This window comes from Microcaecilia unicolor, chromosome 10, assembly GCF_901765095.1.
Source record: "Microcaecilia unicolor chromosome 10, aMicUni1.1, whole genome shotgun sequence".
Taxonomy (NCBI): Eukaryota; Metazoa; Chordata; class Amphibia; order Gymnophiona; family Siphonopidae; genus Microcaecilia; species Microcaecilia unicolor.
The window spans coordinates 194864655-194881016 of record NC_044040.1 but is presented as its reverse complement, the minus strand read 5'-3'; the positions used below and the strand labels follow the sequence as shown (position 1 = coordinate 194881016).

Genomic DNA, 16362 nt, shown 5'->3' with positions numbered 1-16362 from the left:
TAAATTACCTTACAATAGCTTTGATGCAAAATCTTTACTAATGGGGTAATGAGATGCAAAAGCATATAAAATATCTCATTACCTAAGTGCACCAAAAAATAAATAAATAAAAACATGCAAATTTAGATGCATTAGCATAGAAAACATAACTACACTCCCGCTAGCATCTGTGCCAACTCATGCTTCATTAACGTTTGACTGTTAATAGGCATGATAAACATGCATTTACTCATGTTAACAGTCGACATTAAAACACTTAAATGCACTAGCATCTTTACCTAATCAACTGCTTGAAAGATTTATTAATATGAAATTAAATTGCTAATGTTTTCTCCTAGGAGACTCCCATGAACTTATTAAACTGCTCACTTCCTACAAGCGTGATGGTAAGAAGTGTTCTACATTTGCTAGCCAGAAATCCTAGCAGTTTCAGAGAGCCTGAAATATTAAGGCCCCAGACCCTGAAACATTCTTGACCATATTAATTTCAAAAAAACTCTGAAGAGAGTCTGAGTTCACCATTCTCTCTTACTCTGGAAAAAAAATATATAGTTAGGCTTTTTCTAGTGCATTCTGTTTCACACTCTCTGAATGATTACATCTTTGCATAATTGTGTGTACTGAATGCTACTTTATTCTAAAGACGACACGCAAGAATGTTTAAAGAAAGAACAAAGGTAATTCTTATAACAGGGCCCTGGTTTAAAGCAAAAATCATGCCTACCTTGCAGGTGCGAGCATTTACACTTGTCCTGGAGACCCCTCCTTGCTTTCATTTTAACAGTGCGCATATAATTTCCTTTGAGCACTGGCGAGCTAATTTTCTGCGCTGTTCCAGCAGTATAGTTTCTGTACTGTTGGCTAAATACATCTAAAATAGTGGTTCTCGAGCCAGTCCTCGGGAGCCAGGTAGCCAGTCAGGTTTTCAGGACCTGAGGTTTTCACAGAATGGAGGTAGAGGTACTGCATGCAAATTTACTTCATGCATATTCATTGTGGATACCCTGAAAAACTGAGTGGATAGGTGGGTCCCAAGGACAGGGTTGAGAACTCCTGTCCCAAAATAACCCCCTTAATGTGACATGTGGTTTCAAGATTAGAAATGGTGTGAAGTGACCTCCAAGCTGGCTGAATATTCTTTCCAGTGCTGCACTGTACAAACCATTTCCTACCACCAGACTTTGCTAGGCAATCCATCCATTCACCTCACGTTTGGGTTTGCCTCAGGCTTTCAATTAATCAGGATCCCATCAATTTGTCTTGCTCCAACAAACAGAAGTCCAAGGAGCTGTAATCTAACATTTTTATCAATAAACTTGTGCTGAAGCAATTACAGACATTGTAACTAATTTCTTAACCACTGATAATGGCTTTTCTTTTTTGCGGGGAGGGATTTTTTGTTGTTGTTGTTGTTCACCGCAGATATTTAGATTAACTCTCCCTATTTTGCTGATCCAGTGCATTTAAGTTACCATTTTTAGGTGCTAAAGTTTAAAAATCCTAAAATCCTCATTACAATGTCCTCCCTCATCAGGATTGATAGATACAATGTCTAGTCTAATCTATTCTGCTCGCTTTTAACTCACTTAATCCCTGTTAAGGTACAAAGCAACTCACAGTAATCAGTGACAGTCAGTATTAAAAAATACATCAAAAATATTTCTCAAAAAGATGTCTTCAATAGTTTTCTGAAAGATAAATTGAATGTTTGAGATTTCATATTTAATGGATTTTTGTTCCAAATCTGAGATGCTTGAAATAAAACAGAAGAGTCAAAGATTTTCTTCAAAAGAATATCTTTAAATGAAAGAAATGGCATTGGTGGATCTAAACGTATGCCTATTTGTATCATATCAAATCAAATTAGTACAGTTGAAGGAGTGGACCGCCGGATACTGTTCGAATACTATGCATACTACTGAGCAACAGGACAACCTCATGTTTTGTTCCTACTGATGGACTTATACTTATGGACTCTACCTCTGCTTTTGGCTGTTTAGCCACACCTTATTACTGCACTGGACATTTGTGCCTTATCCAGTTTTACTGTTTACTAATGAAAGAAGTTGCTGTTTACTAATGAAAACACAGAATGCAGGGCTATTAGACATATAGCTTGTAACAGTAGTTAGCAAGGCCTATACAAGACCAGCTTGCCTGTAGCAACGCCATCTGAATAGACGACCTTGGAGGGTGCTGACACCCCCCTGCATTCCTGAGCCGAACCTTATCTCCTGTGCTAGAAAGGAGCAGTGTGTGTGTGTGAAGAATAAGCTGCTAAGTTTCGTTTTTCTTGCCAGTATCATTTCAGTGTTATGACGTGTGTACGTACTGGGACTACAATTTTGTACTGTAAGAACTACAAATGTTTACTGCGCATGTCGGTTGTGACGTGTAAGGGGCCAAATGCGCAGGCCCAGTAGGGAAGTATAAATGTAAGTGTCAGATGATTTATGACACACAGTGTCCCGAGGCTACTCGGTGCTGTTCACTTGCTAGCAATAAAGTTGCCTTGTTTGGAACCAAAATTTGCCTTTCGTCTCCTGATTTCCCACCTGTTTCATTGGCACCCCAGATGGGACAGAAGTAGAAAGGGGAATCGGATTATATTCTTCCCCTCCCCCACTGCGGTCGGATCGGGTCATCGACCCCCACCTGAGAAGGTGGTGAGTGGCCACCGCTGATTTCAGCGTCCATCTCCCGGAGGAGGGTCGATCAACTCTGCCTGACTGTAGGGGGGCTGTGTGGTTCTGGCAAGGCACCTTCTCCTTTTTCTTTTTTCCTCTCTGGAGAGGCGCGTACGACGGCGCGGCCTGCGAACACGGCGGACAGGCGAGTATACTCTACGTAGTGACCGGCCCAGTAAGGACCGAAGAAGAGGCGTGATCACCCTCTTTTAGCCAGTGACTAATACGGACTATTGGTATACGACTAGGTCCCGAAACTCACTAGGCTCTGGCGACGAAACCGAGCGGCGAACGAACGGGGGGGTTTCTTGTGGTGTATGAAAGTGTGTGGATGGGCTTGCAGTTCCAGGCCGGGCGACCGCGTCCTGGTCAGGCCGAGTGTTGACCCTTTTGTATCTGGTGGAACGAGACCCCTTACTCCTCCACCGCCCCTTTCCCCCTTTGTCCGTCACCTGTCCTTTGGCACTCAGGTTAGGATGGGCGGGGGTGGGTCTTCACCGTTAGATTTAATGACAGAACACTTTAGCGAAGTGTTCGACCAGGATAAATGTAGCAGGGCCGGGATGATACAGAGATGTCAATTTATGTGGCCAGGGCTAGGAATTGCTGAATGGCCCCCGGGAGGGTCATTCGAGTATGAAAAAGTGGCGGCGGTCATGAATATCGTTATAGTCGAGGGAAACCCAGGCTGTCCCGAAGACATTCCGTACATCCAAGCATGGTTGGATGTAGTCCGGGATCCGCCGGCTTGGGCCCAACGGAAGGTAGAAAAAGCCGCCCTCATGGTGGTAAAGCAGAGAAAGGGACGGAAAACCAAACTTAAAGCCCTGCCGACCCATGCCTTCGCTCTCCAAAGCCCGGCAACCGCTGCCGTTCAGAAGGCCGCAGGGACCGCCCCCATACGGCCGACCGCCCCTAGCGTAGAAACCACTGAGACCACGCCCCCTGCTACCATTGTCAAGACAGGAACTACGCCTAGTACTACCAACACACTTTCTAGAACGAGACCCCCAAAGAAAACCCTAGGGAAAGTTCAGGGTTTGCCCGAAAAGAAGCCCCCAAAGGCCCCGATACTTGCTACGGCGGAAGCATACGAAGATGATATCGCGCCACCGCCGTATGCCCCGTTATACCCTGACATCGCGAGCCTGGAGGAGGGGCCGGATAACGCTGAGGCTTCCGGGTCGGAGACGGAGGCCGGAGAGACGTCCCGTCCAGACTCACCCGAGTCACCTGGCCCCGCAACCATACGGAAGAGTAAACGGGTTGTGAAGAACATTACTCGGTTCCCCCAATCGAGTCCGCGAAATGCCCTCCCTGCGAGTAAGAAAGGGGAGGCCGCCAACTTATTCCCAGTTCGACAGTCCACCACCTATACCCCTAACCCGGCGGAAGGGGGGGGCCAGCCCATTGAATCAACAGTTTACAGCCACGTTCCCTTCTCAAGTGCCGATTTGTATAACTGGAAATTCCAAGGGCCGTCCTACGACCAGAAACCCGAGCAGTTGATAGAGCTGGTGGAAGGCATTATATACAGTTATAACCCGACTTGGGCAGACCTTAGGCAGTTGAGCGCCCACATCCTGACCACTGAAGAACGCCGCCTTCTACAACAAAATATGGAACAAGCCGTCCGGGATGCGAATCCGGCCCATGCCAACTTACAGAACCTAATAGAAACGGAGGCGCCCATCGCTGCTCCCACGTGGGACTACCGAACCGCCGAAGGCCAAACCTTTATCCGCCGATACCAGCAGGCGTACCTGGCCGCCTTAAAGAAGGGGAAGCAGAAGGTTACCAACATGGGAAAAATCCACAGTGTAGTCCAACAAAAGGACGAGAGTCCAGGGGACTTCCTTGAACGACTTATGGAAGCATTCAGAAGGCACAGCCCGATAAATCCCGAAGACCCTAAGAACCTCCCAACCGTGGTTATGAGTTTTGTTAGCCAGTCAGCACCGGATATACGAAGAAAGCTACAGAGAACGGAGGGGTTCGAAGGGATGAGCCTCAGCCAACTGAAAGCTATAGCTGATCGCGTATTCGGATATCGCGACCAGGAGGAGAAGGTGGAGGCCCGAAAGGAATCGACCAGGCGGATGCGGGAAAAGGCAGATGTGTTGGCCACGGTACTGGAGGAACGCCTGAGGCCTAGACCAAGGGGGAGGGGCAGAAAGACAAGAGAGGCACGGTCCCCTTAGGACGTAACCAGTGTGCAAATTGTCGAAAAGAAGGACACTGGTGGGCTGATTGTCCAGAGGAAACACGGGACAGCCCGAGAGAAGAGGAACCAGGGGACCGGCAGAGGGAGGAGGAGACGGGCGACCATACAGGGGCCCCCAGACGAGGCCGGGGAAGGGGCCGAAGAGATAGAGGACGGGATGACCGGAGGGAATGGCAAATGGCTGTGGACGCTACCCGAGATAGCACAGCATGAAGGAACCGGGAGGGCAGAGTCCCCACTGACCCTCTGGTGGAAATTCGGGTGGGGACAGAGTCTATGAAGGCCTTACTAGACACGGGGGCCCAGCGATCTGTTATCACCACTGCCATAGCCCCAGCCACGAAAGAAACTATACCGATTGTGGGAGCCTCCGGGAAATCCCTTGCAGCCCCCCTCCTCAAGGAACGCCAAGTCCAGATTGGAGGGACGATGGTGTCTCACCAGTTTATACACATCCCCGGATGCCCAGTCCCCTTGATCGGTCGAGACCTACTCTGTAAGCTCCAGGCCACCTTGAAGTTCAAGACCACGGGTGAAGTGGAAGCTCAGTTCGAAGATCGGCCAGTAACACTTATCTGCCCAGTGAGAGAAGAATGGAGACTACACGTTCCCCCAACTGTAGGACCTGGCGACTGCCATTACGACCAGAACACCCCTTTCGCCCAGCAGAGGCGAGCCATAATGGATGCGGTGCCTGATGTATGGGCAGAAGCGAACCCAGGAGGACTGGCCGTTAACGCTATCCCCATCTGGATTGAGCTCAAACCGAATGCTCAAGTGGTTAACCAAGGACAATACCACATCCCCTATACAGCTCGGCATAGTATGCAAACTCACCTACAGAAACTCCTCCAACAAGGGGTCCTTAAACCAATTAGATCCGCATGGAATACCCCATTGTTGCCCGTTAAGAAGCCAGGAACATCCGAATACAGACCCGTCCAGGACCTGAGGAAAGTCAACAACCAGGTAGCCGATATAGTTGCCCTCGTACCAAACCCCTACTCCATCCTAGCCCAAGTGCCATCTCAGACCAAGTGGTACAGTGTCATTGATCTGAAGGACGCCTTCTTCTCCATCCCTCTTGCTGCCGACAGCCAGAAGTTGTTTGCCTTCACGTGGGAAGACTTACAGACGGGAACCAAGCAGCAATATACGTGGACCCGGCTTCCCCAGGGGTTCAAGAATTCCCCCACCCTCTTCGGCGACCAACTCGCTCAGGACCTGAAGACGTATCAGGACGAGTATGGGCCGGTCGTCCAATACGTGGATGACCTGTTGGTGGCCCGTGAAACGTACACGGACTGTGCAGAAGCTACCCTTTACCTCTTGAAAACCCTGGAAGCCCAGGGGTACCGGGCCAGTCGCAAGAAGGCCCAGATATGCGAGATCGAAGTCGAATACCTGGGTTTCCGCCTCCGAGAAGGAACCCGAAGGCTCGGTACCCCCCGCACCCAAGCTATCCGCAACCAACCCACTCCTGCGAATAAGAAGGAATTGCGGGCACTCCTCGGAGCCGCTGGATATTGCCGGATTTGGATCATCAATTTTGCTATCCTGACCCACAGTTTGTATGCCAAACTGAAGGGGCCTGAACTCGAGGGCCAAGATCTCCGGTGGGAGAAAAGCGAACTGAAAGCCCTTCAGGACCTTAAGGATGCCCTTGCGGCCCCACCAGCGCTCGGACTGCCAGATGTGACTAAGCCGTTCCACTTGTTCATCGACGAAAAGAAGGGATTGGCACTTGGAGTCCTCACCCAACTGGTCGGCACCTGGCAACGCCCTGTAGCATACCTCTCCAAGAGCATGGACAACGTGGCACGAGGATGGCCGGGCTGTCTCCGAAGCATTGCAGCGGCCTGTCTCCTGATACACGAGGCCAATAAACTCACGTTCGGCCAAACACTTTTTGTGACCACACCCCACGCCATCCGCGGCCTACTCGAGAGTCACGGACCCAGATGGATGACCAACTCCCGGTTGGTTAAATACCAAGCCCTCTTGTGCGAGAATCCGGAGGTGCGGATCTTGGACACGACCAACCTCAACCCGGCCACTCTCCTTCCAGCCCCCGAATCGCCACTCCACGACTGTGAAGAAGTAATGGCCACTGTGCATTCCAGTAGACCTGACCTCAAGGATCAACCCTGGCAAGGAGGCATCACCCTGTTCACCGATGGAAGCAGCCAGGTGATAGAGGGAATCCGAAGAGCTGGCTATGCCGTCGTGTCGGAGGACCATGTGATTGAAGCTATGGCTCTGCCGCCCGGGACGTCAGCCCAAAAAGCGGAACTGATTGCCCTCACCAAAGCCCTTATGTGGGCTGAAGGAAAAGTTGTCAACATTTACACCGACTCCAAATACGCTTTCCTCACCCTCCAGGTGCACGGAGCCTTGTACAAGGAGAGGGGATTTCTGACAGCTGAGGGGAAAGGACTTGCAAATGCCGCTGAGATCTGCCAATTACTCGAGTCAGTATGGAAGCCGAAGAAGGTGGCTGTGATGCACTGCAGGGCCCACACTGGAAGAACGGACCCTATCGCCCGGGGAAATCAGCGGGCAGACGACGCTGCAAAAAGGGCAAGTCAGCTCCCCTACTCCTCTCACCCTCCTGACCCCGTACTCGTCGTCCAGCTCCCTACGGAGACCCCTATCTACACCCCCCAAGAAACGGAATGGGCCCAACAAGAGGGTCTACAGTCACGCAATGGCTGGTGGATACTACAGGATGGGCGCATATGGATACCCGAAGCCTTGGCCTGGACGGTGGCCAAGGAGGCTCACGACCGCACCCACCTGGGAAGGGACGCCCTGGGGCGCTTACTTGAGAAGACCTACTACATCAACAAACTATCCCTGTGGACCAAAAACGCTTCCAGCCGATGCGCGACTTGTGCCCGGAACAACCCTCGAACGGGGCCCGGCCCTATGCCAGGACATGTTCTCCGAGGCACCAGCCCTTTCCACGTGTGCCAGATTGATTTCACGCATATGCCCCCAGCACGGGGATATAAAGCTATCCTCGTCGCCGTGTGTACCTACACCGGATGGATTGAAGCCCAGCCCACTAGAACGGAGATGGCTAAAGAAGTTACCTCCCTACTGCTTCATCAAATCCTACCCAGATACGGCCTCCCCAAGCAAATAAACTCTGACAACGGTCCCGCCTTCGCTAGCGAAGTAACACAACAGCTCAGTACCAGACTGGGCCTCGATTGGAAGTTGCATTGTGCCTGGAGACCCCAAAGCAGTGGAGTAGTGGAGAGGGCTAACCGATCCCTGAAGAACCAGCTAGCCAAGCTATGCCAAGAAGCAAAAGCCAAATGGCCCGACCTGCTTCCACTGGCCTTGCTGCATCTTAGGTGTACCCCCAAGGCTACCGGCCTTACTCCTTACGAGATGATGTATGCTAGGCCACCACCACTACCCTCCTTTCCCGACTCCTTGCAGATACAGGGTGAGAGTTCCTTAGTGAAACAGATGAGAGCCTTACACCAGGTAGTGCAAGACATACAGCAGTACACTGAAAGAGTAGCTCCCTTGGTCCTCACCAGTCCTACGCACAGGTTCAGGGTGGGAGACGAGGTCTGGGTAAAAGAGTGGGATGAATCTGACTGCCTAAAGCCCAAATGGAAGGGGCCCTCCCTTGTTCTCCTAACGACCTCAACCGCTGTTAAAATTGCAGGAAGCCCAGTGTGGATACATTGGACCCGACTGAAACCTGCTGCTCCCACTAGCAGCACCCTGAAGCGTTGGACTGCGCACCAACATCCTGACGCTCCATTACGGCTGACTCTAAGAAAGACGTGAACCACCAGATTCATGCCTGCCCAGCAACAGGAACTCAGTTTCTGGACCCACTGCGTTTTTGGCTCTCTCTTTATCGCAGCCTTCATCGTGGGCCTCATTATCTTCTTGCTGCAAAAGCTCGGATACCTTCCACCACATATATAATGCTGACCATCTTCCTTCTCCTGTGTGCAGTTCCGAGCTATCCTGCCACCCTGAGCCTGAATTGCACTGAATGTTTGCGTCTTGTGCGCCACCGTATAGAGGGAGGATATCACCTAGTCACTACCCTCATTCACCAGACACAGCCCCCGGAAGGCGATTGCCGGCTTCTCCCGACTTGTGCCCTCATCACTCCGAATGGCCTCCAACAGTTCCACAGATGCCTCCAAGGAAATCTCACTATCTGCCATAGCCCTACCAAGCAGAGATACTACAATATCACCCTCAGCGTTGGACTCCCTGCGTATGTGGCCGGGCCTCCGGGAGTAGAGGGAGATGGCATTCTGTATTACATAAATTCCACTCGCATCCTTGTTGGTGGCATCCAAACTGTAGCAACCCTAACCTTCGACGTCTGTGCCGCCATGGATAAACACCCTTGGTCTCGCAAGTGTGGCAGCCAGAGTTGGCGAGAGGCATACGTTAATGACCACAAGTATGTCTGCCCCTTCAGTCCAGACATGAGATGCTGCTCCCCGTGGGTTTGGCTCCCATGCGCCGGCGACACTCGAGCCTCGGGCTGGGACCGAGTATGTGCTTATACGGGAGGAGGATATGCCGGATGCACCGGCCTGGGCGAGTTTCGTCGAGGTTCTGGTAACTATGTCTCCCTAGACTGGCCCATTCGAGGACACGACGTGCCATGGAGAGGGACGTGGGGCCTCGGCATTGACGGCGGAGGAATGGATCCGTTGACATATATTACCATATATCAGAATCTCGAAACTAAGCCTCCTACGCACTATCAGACTACTGTCGTTGGCTACCAAGACGTATTCGATGAGATCGCCCGTGCTGAACGCACTGAGACTAAATTCCCCATTTCCCCAGAAGCCCGGAATATGTTTCTCAACTTGGCGGAAAACATTGCCCTCTCCCTGGGAATTGCCAACTGTTTCGTCTGTGGAGGCACCGACATGGGTGAACAATGGCCTTGGGAAGCGAGAGAGATCCGACAGCAAACATGGGATGCACTCAACACCACCAACATTACCTTTCCCCAGCGGCCGAAGCCGTATGAATGGGCCCTGAGAACAAATATCATAGGTACCCTCTGCGCTAGTCGAGCGCCATCGAAGCGTTACTCTGTACCAGTGGGAGACTCTGCTTGTACGGGGGTTCTTCAGTATAATGGCAGCCGGACGACCTGGTGGCAAACGGACAACCTGCCCGCCCCGGAGCCTATCTGGACAGAACCCACCTTGAACACGACATGGACATACGGAGGGAACGCCTCCCTCAAGTGGGTAGCCCCGGCGGGCTACTACTATATCTGCGGACGCCGGGCCTATGAACAACTCCCGACCCGCTGGTACGGTACCTGTCTCTTGGGCACGGTCCGACCTAGTTTTTTCCTTCTGCCCATACAAGTCGGCGAAACTTTGGGTATCCCCCTATACGTCGAAAAGGGGCCTGATAACCCTGCCCGACGAAAACGGTCTTTCCCAATCATCAAGCCCAAAGTCCAAATTGGAGACTGGAAGGACAACGAGTGGCCGCCTGAACGTATCATTCATTACTATGGACCGGCCACATGGGCTGAAGATGGTACATACGGGTACCGCACCCCTATCTACATGCTGAATCGCATTATTCGCCTACAGGCCGTACTCGAAATCCTTACCAACGATTCGGCCCTTGCCCTCAATATCCTAGCTCGACAGAACACTAAACTCATTACCGCCGTTTACCAAAATCGCTTGGCTCTTGACTACCTCTTAGCCCAGGAGGGCGGGGTGTGTGGCAAGTTTAACCTCAGTAATTGCTGCTTACAGATTGATGACCAGAGCCATGTCATCAGAGAAATAACTGACCGGATGGTCAAACTAGCCCACGTCCCCGTCCAGACCTGGAACAGTGCGTGGGATTGGACTTCCTCCCTCACCAGCTGGCTCCCAACCTCCGGGAGCCTGCAAGGCCTCCTCGTCATGGGTGGCCTGTTTTTGTTGTCCTGCCTATTAATACCTTTGTCTCTCCCCTTAGTTTTCAGGTGTCTCCGCTCCACCATGGAAAGCATCGCTGATCGCCGTGCTGCTGCCCAGCTTATGGCTCTCCAGATGTACTCCCCCATTCCCCAGTCTGATGAAGCTTACGACGAAGCACCTTGTGGCTGATGTGCACTTTGAACCCCCTAAGTCACTTAATGGGCCATTACCCTTGTGCAGCATAAGACCGGCTACAAAGGGGGGGGGAATCCACTAGGGGCCCTCCGTCTCAAACCCGGCGAAGCAACCAACGGCTGCGCAAGGGCTTAGGGCTCGCTTGTTGCCTCCCTCGCTAACTATCCTTGTCCTTTCTTTCCTTTTCAGGGTTCATGGAGGTGATACTCTCCACCAGAATGGATGTTCAAGTATCAAAAGGGGGGAATGAAGGAGTGGACCGCCGGATACTGTTCGAATACTATGCATACTACTGAGCAACAGGACAACCTCATGTTTTGTTCCTACTGATGGACTTATACTTATGGACTCTACCTCTGCTTTTGGCTGTTTAGCCACACCTTATTACTGCACTGGACATTTGTGCCTTATCCAGTTTTACTGTTTACTAATGAAAGAAGTTGCTGTTTACTAATGAAAACACAGAATGCAGGGCTATTAGACATATAGCTTGTAACAGTAGTTAGCAAGGCCTATACAAGACCAGCTTGCCTGTAGCAACGCCATCTGAATAGACGACCTTGGAGGGTGCTGACACCCCCCTGCATTCCTGAGCCGAACCTTATCTCCTGTGCTAGAAAGGAGCAGTGTGTGTGTGTGAAGAATAAGCTGCTAAGTTTCGTTTTTCTTGCCAGTATCATTTCAGTGTTATGACGTGTGTACGTACTGGGACTACAATTTTGTACTGTAAGAACTACAAATGTTTACTGCGCATGTCGGTTGTGACGTGTAAGGGGCCAAATGCGCAGGCCCAGTAGGGAAGTATAAATGTAAGTGTCAGATGATTTATGACACACAGTGTCCCGAGGCTACTCGGTGCTGTTCACTTGCTAGCAATAAAGTTGCCTTGTTTGGAACCAAAATTTGCCTTTCGTCTCCTGATTTCCCACCTGTTTCACAGTGAAATGGTGAAAAACCATATAAAATCTTGAATACAAATTCACCCTATAAAATTGTGGAGTCCACTCTGTATGAACCAATGTAAGCTGTTATATCACTTGAACTGGCATCTCAGATTTTACAGTTTTTACCATTAACATCTGCCTTTCCTAAAAATCCAGCCCCATGATATTCAAACTCATTTAACTGGCTAGGAACGGTACCTGGCCGGTTAAATGGCACTTAACCGGCTATCTGGCAATATTCAGCAAGGGATAGCTGGTTAGTGCCTAGGAGAAAAACAGTTATATTGCACGATATAGTGGGTTATCCCTGAATATTCAATTCTTATCTGACTATTTTAAGTGAGTGACCACATTGGTGCTGCTTAAATAGCTGGTTTACCTTTAGCCGGTTTCAAGTTAATCGGCTATCTTCAAATCTCAATTTAGCCGGTTAACTTTAAACCGTCTAAAAATAAACCAGATATTGAATGCCGGTCAACGGAAACAGCCCAGCATTGAATATCCACGCTGACCACGTTCTGAATATCGGCCCCTAGGAAGTTTTTTTTTTTGGTCAGTTGGTGCCAGATCTGGAATAACCGAAGATGGTTAGACCCCACAGGTGTGAGCATCAAATAAATTATTGACATCCCTAATTGCTTCATTACCCTGGTAAACTGTGGCCATGCAGAGACTGATATTAAGTATCTCATCGTAGAAATCAGAATTCTCAAAAGTCAAAACATAGAACGGTCACAGCCGACTGTTAGGGACTTTGCCAAAAGATTTGAACTTAAATTTCTCTAGAGATTACAAGGATCAGATAACAGGAAGATGGATTATTACTCTGAACCAAATAAAATCTCCTTTTGTTGATGAGCAGCAAGGCAATGTGACTTGTCTGTGCTGGATACGGGACATACAATAAATGTCCAGTAAATTACTCATACAAATCTGAAGATCAGAATGATAAGCTACAGATCTGTATATACCGTATTTTTCGGACTATAAGACGCACCGGACCATAAGACGCACCTAGGTTTTAGAGGAGGGAAATAGGAAAAATTTTTTTTTCCTTTTTCCCTCCTCTAAAACCTAGGTGCTCCGGTGCGTCTTGTCCGAATCCCTCCCTCCGAGTTCGGGATCGCCCTCCCCCCGGCCCTGTCACCACTTCTCCCTACTCACGTCACGCGATCTTCCCTGGTGGTCTAGTGACGTCGGGGCAGGAAAGAGCCCCCTCTTTCCTGCCCAGCGCGCTGCTCTCCATCCTCCTGTATGCTGCCTGACGGTCTCGACGAGATTCAAAATGGCCGCCGAGAATTGACGTCTCGGCGGCCATTTTGAATCTCGCAGAGACCGACGTAGGGAGAACTGGTGACAGGGCCATCCCGAACTCAGAGGGAGGGAGGGAGGGAGGGAAATCTCTACCTTCGGACTATAAGACGCACCCCCCATTTTCCTCCCAAATTTGGGGGGAAAAAAGTGCGTCTTATAGTCCGAAAAATACGGCTGCCATCTAAAGTTTATTCATAAGCAAATATGCATTTTGATCTCAGCTTTGTCTTCCACTTAGAAAATATTCTTTTACAATGACATTTGAATCCACCATCAGAAAAATTATTTTAAGGTTTGCCACAACTAGTACCACTCTGAGTGTGTGTGTGGGGGGTGGGGGGGGGGGCAGTGGCGTACCAAGGTAGGGGTGGTCCGCCCCGGGTGCACGCCACTGGGGGGGGGGGTGCCACGCGCATGTCAGCTCCGCTCGTTCCGTGCTCCCTCTGCCCCAGAACAGGTTACTTCCCCCCCAGCAGGTAAAAATGCACCCGGGGGGGAATTCATCAAGTGGTGTTAGGGCCTTAATTCTCGTTATTTAGCCCTTAACACGACCTAAAGGGCCTTAACACTGTTTGACTTAACATACAGTGGTGATATTTAGTCACCGCAGATTAGTCAGCAATGACATGCAAAATATGTATGGTTTGCATCTCATTTCTATGCAAATACTCTAACGTGACTTGTGGTGATACACCACAAGTCACATTAGGGCCCAAAAAACATGGTAAAATAACCCTAACCTTTTGCCCCACCTAAAATCCTCCTCCCCTGCACCATTTGGAGGAAGGAGTTGGACTGGGTAGGAGTGACTGGACCACGTTTTCCTTGGTGTAAATGGATGGACGTAGTTCTAGGCACTGGGATATCAACTAAGCGTATTCTATATACTGCGCCTAAATCTAGGCACTGCTTATAGAACACGCTTAGGCGGGAACTTGTTCCATGCAGATTATTTAGGGGCCGTATATAGAATCTAGCCCATAATGAGGTAACATGACCATACTTCTGCGCTCCTCCCCAACAAATGAATTGCCGTATTTTGCAATGTTTGCAGCTTGTGCAGCTCCCCCTGTGTACGACCAGTTAAAACTGAATTAGTATAGTCCAGAGGTTCCCCAACCTGATCCTGGAGGCACCCCAGCCAGTCAGGTGTTTAGGCTATCCAGAATGAATATTCACGAGAAAGGTTTGCATGCACTGCCTCCACTGCATGCAAATCTCTCTCATGAATATTCATTGTGGCTATCCTGAAAACCTGACTGGCTGGGGTGCCTCCAGGATCAGGTTGGGGAACCACTGGCATAGTCTAATTGAGACACAAACAGTGCTTGTTACCTCCAATAATTGATTATTGGCACCTAAATGACTAGTTAGTTTATGACAGGGGCGTAGCCAGACTTCAGCGGGAGGGGGGTCCAGAACCCGAGGTGAGGGGGCACATTTTAGCCCCCCTCAGCACCGCCGACCCCCCCAGCCATTGCCGACCCCCCCCCCCCCACCACCACCAACTTTGCCCCCCCTGCCGATGACCCTCTCGACCCCCCCTCCCGCCGCCAACCCTCCCCCGCCGCCACCGTCGCCAACCTTTGCTGGTGGGGGACCTCAAGCCCCCCCCAGCCGAGGTCCTCTTCTTCCGGCACAAGGCTTCGTTCTGTTTCTGTGAGTCTGACGTCCTGCATGTATGTTAGACTCACAGAAACAGAACGAAGCCTTGCGCCGGAAGAAGAGGACCTTGGCTGGCGGGGGTTGGGGTCCCCCGCCAGCAAAGGTAGGCGGCGGCGGGGGAGGGTTGGCGGCAGGAGGGGGGGTCGAGAAGGTCGTCGGCAGGGGGGTCCAGGGCCAAATCTACGGAGGCCCAGGCCCCCGTGGCTTCACATAGCTAAGCCACTGGTTTATGAGTGGATCTGAGATCTGCGCCCAAATTTGGGTGAGCTATACATAATCTGGCAGCTACTGTCTACTATTGCTGTTTAGTAAATGAGCTCTATTTAGATCTCATAATTTGAGTAATTAAATTGTGGATGGATTTAGTGTTGTGATGACAAACATATGTGCATTTCAAAACAGTACTATCTCTAAAATAAAAAAAAAAAATCTTGAATATTCAGTAAGAAATTACAAATTAAATTCTCACTTTATGCAAATGACTGAACCCGTGCAATCAGATCTTGGCGGCAATAATTCCAGGCTGCAGGGCTACGTTTCACCATCTTAAAGCTTTGGAAGTGTTTTATGGAATTATATTTGTTAAAGGAGTCACAGCATGGAGGTGCGCAGTGTTGACGGTTTTCAATAATTGCACTTCAGCTGGCCTCCGATAAAATGTACTGCAGGTTTTCGTTTCTTCGAGTCCGTTGACGGTGACGAGGTGGGGGAGCGGGTGGATGGCTTAAAGGTATTCTGACTTACCCTCACATAATTTCCCATCTTCTTTCAGTTTCTGGCCAGCTGGACAACTGCAGTAATAGCTGCCAATTGTATTGCAGCACTGGTCCTCACATCTGCCGTTCTCACTGGCACATTCATTTACATCTGGAGAGAGAGGGAGACATTTTAAATTCAGTTTCTACAAACAGTAGAGCAAGCGAATGCAAGTGCTTCTTTTATTATCTCTGTTGAAACACGTCCCCATAAAAATCCATCCACCGTGGACTACGGTTCCTTTACCTGGGCTGGTTTACATCAGAGCGGAACAGAGTACCTTAGTAGTTAGAGCACTGGGCTGACAACCACTGGTGCTTGATCCGAATCCCATTGCCGTTCCTTATGACCTTGGCCTCCAGTGTCTCAGGCACAAACGTAGTGGTCTTTTTACTAAGGTGCACTGAAAAAAAATGGCCTGCGCTGGTGTAGGAGTGTGTTTTGGGTATGCGCAGCGCCATTTTCAGCACACCTGTAAAAACAAATGCCTTTTTAAAATTTTTGCTGAAAATGGATGTGCGGCAAAATCGGGGCATGTCCGTTTTGGGTCTGAGACCTTACTGCCAGCCATTGACCTAGCGGTAAAATCTCACACGGTAACCAGGCGGTAATGACTTACGCGCCACTTGGCACGCATCCGA

The 16362-nt window shown here is 50.0% G+C and overlaps 1 protein-coding gene across 1 annotated transcript in view; it reads right to left on the bottom strand.

The window, feature by feature from the left end:
- Positions 1-16362, bottom strand: part of LOC115478374 (multiple epidermal growth factor-like domains protein 6) — a 243495-nt gene that overhangs the window by 86637 nt on the left and 140496 nt on the right. Inside the window, exon 5 of the mRNA XM_030215673.1 lies at positions 15710-15832. Within this exon, the coding sequence (XP_030071533.1) occupies positions 15710-15832 (123 nt within the window). The remainder of the gene's footprint in view (positions 1-15709; positions 15833-16362) is intronic.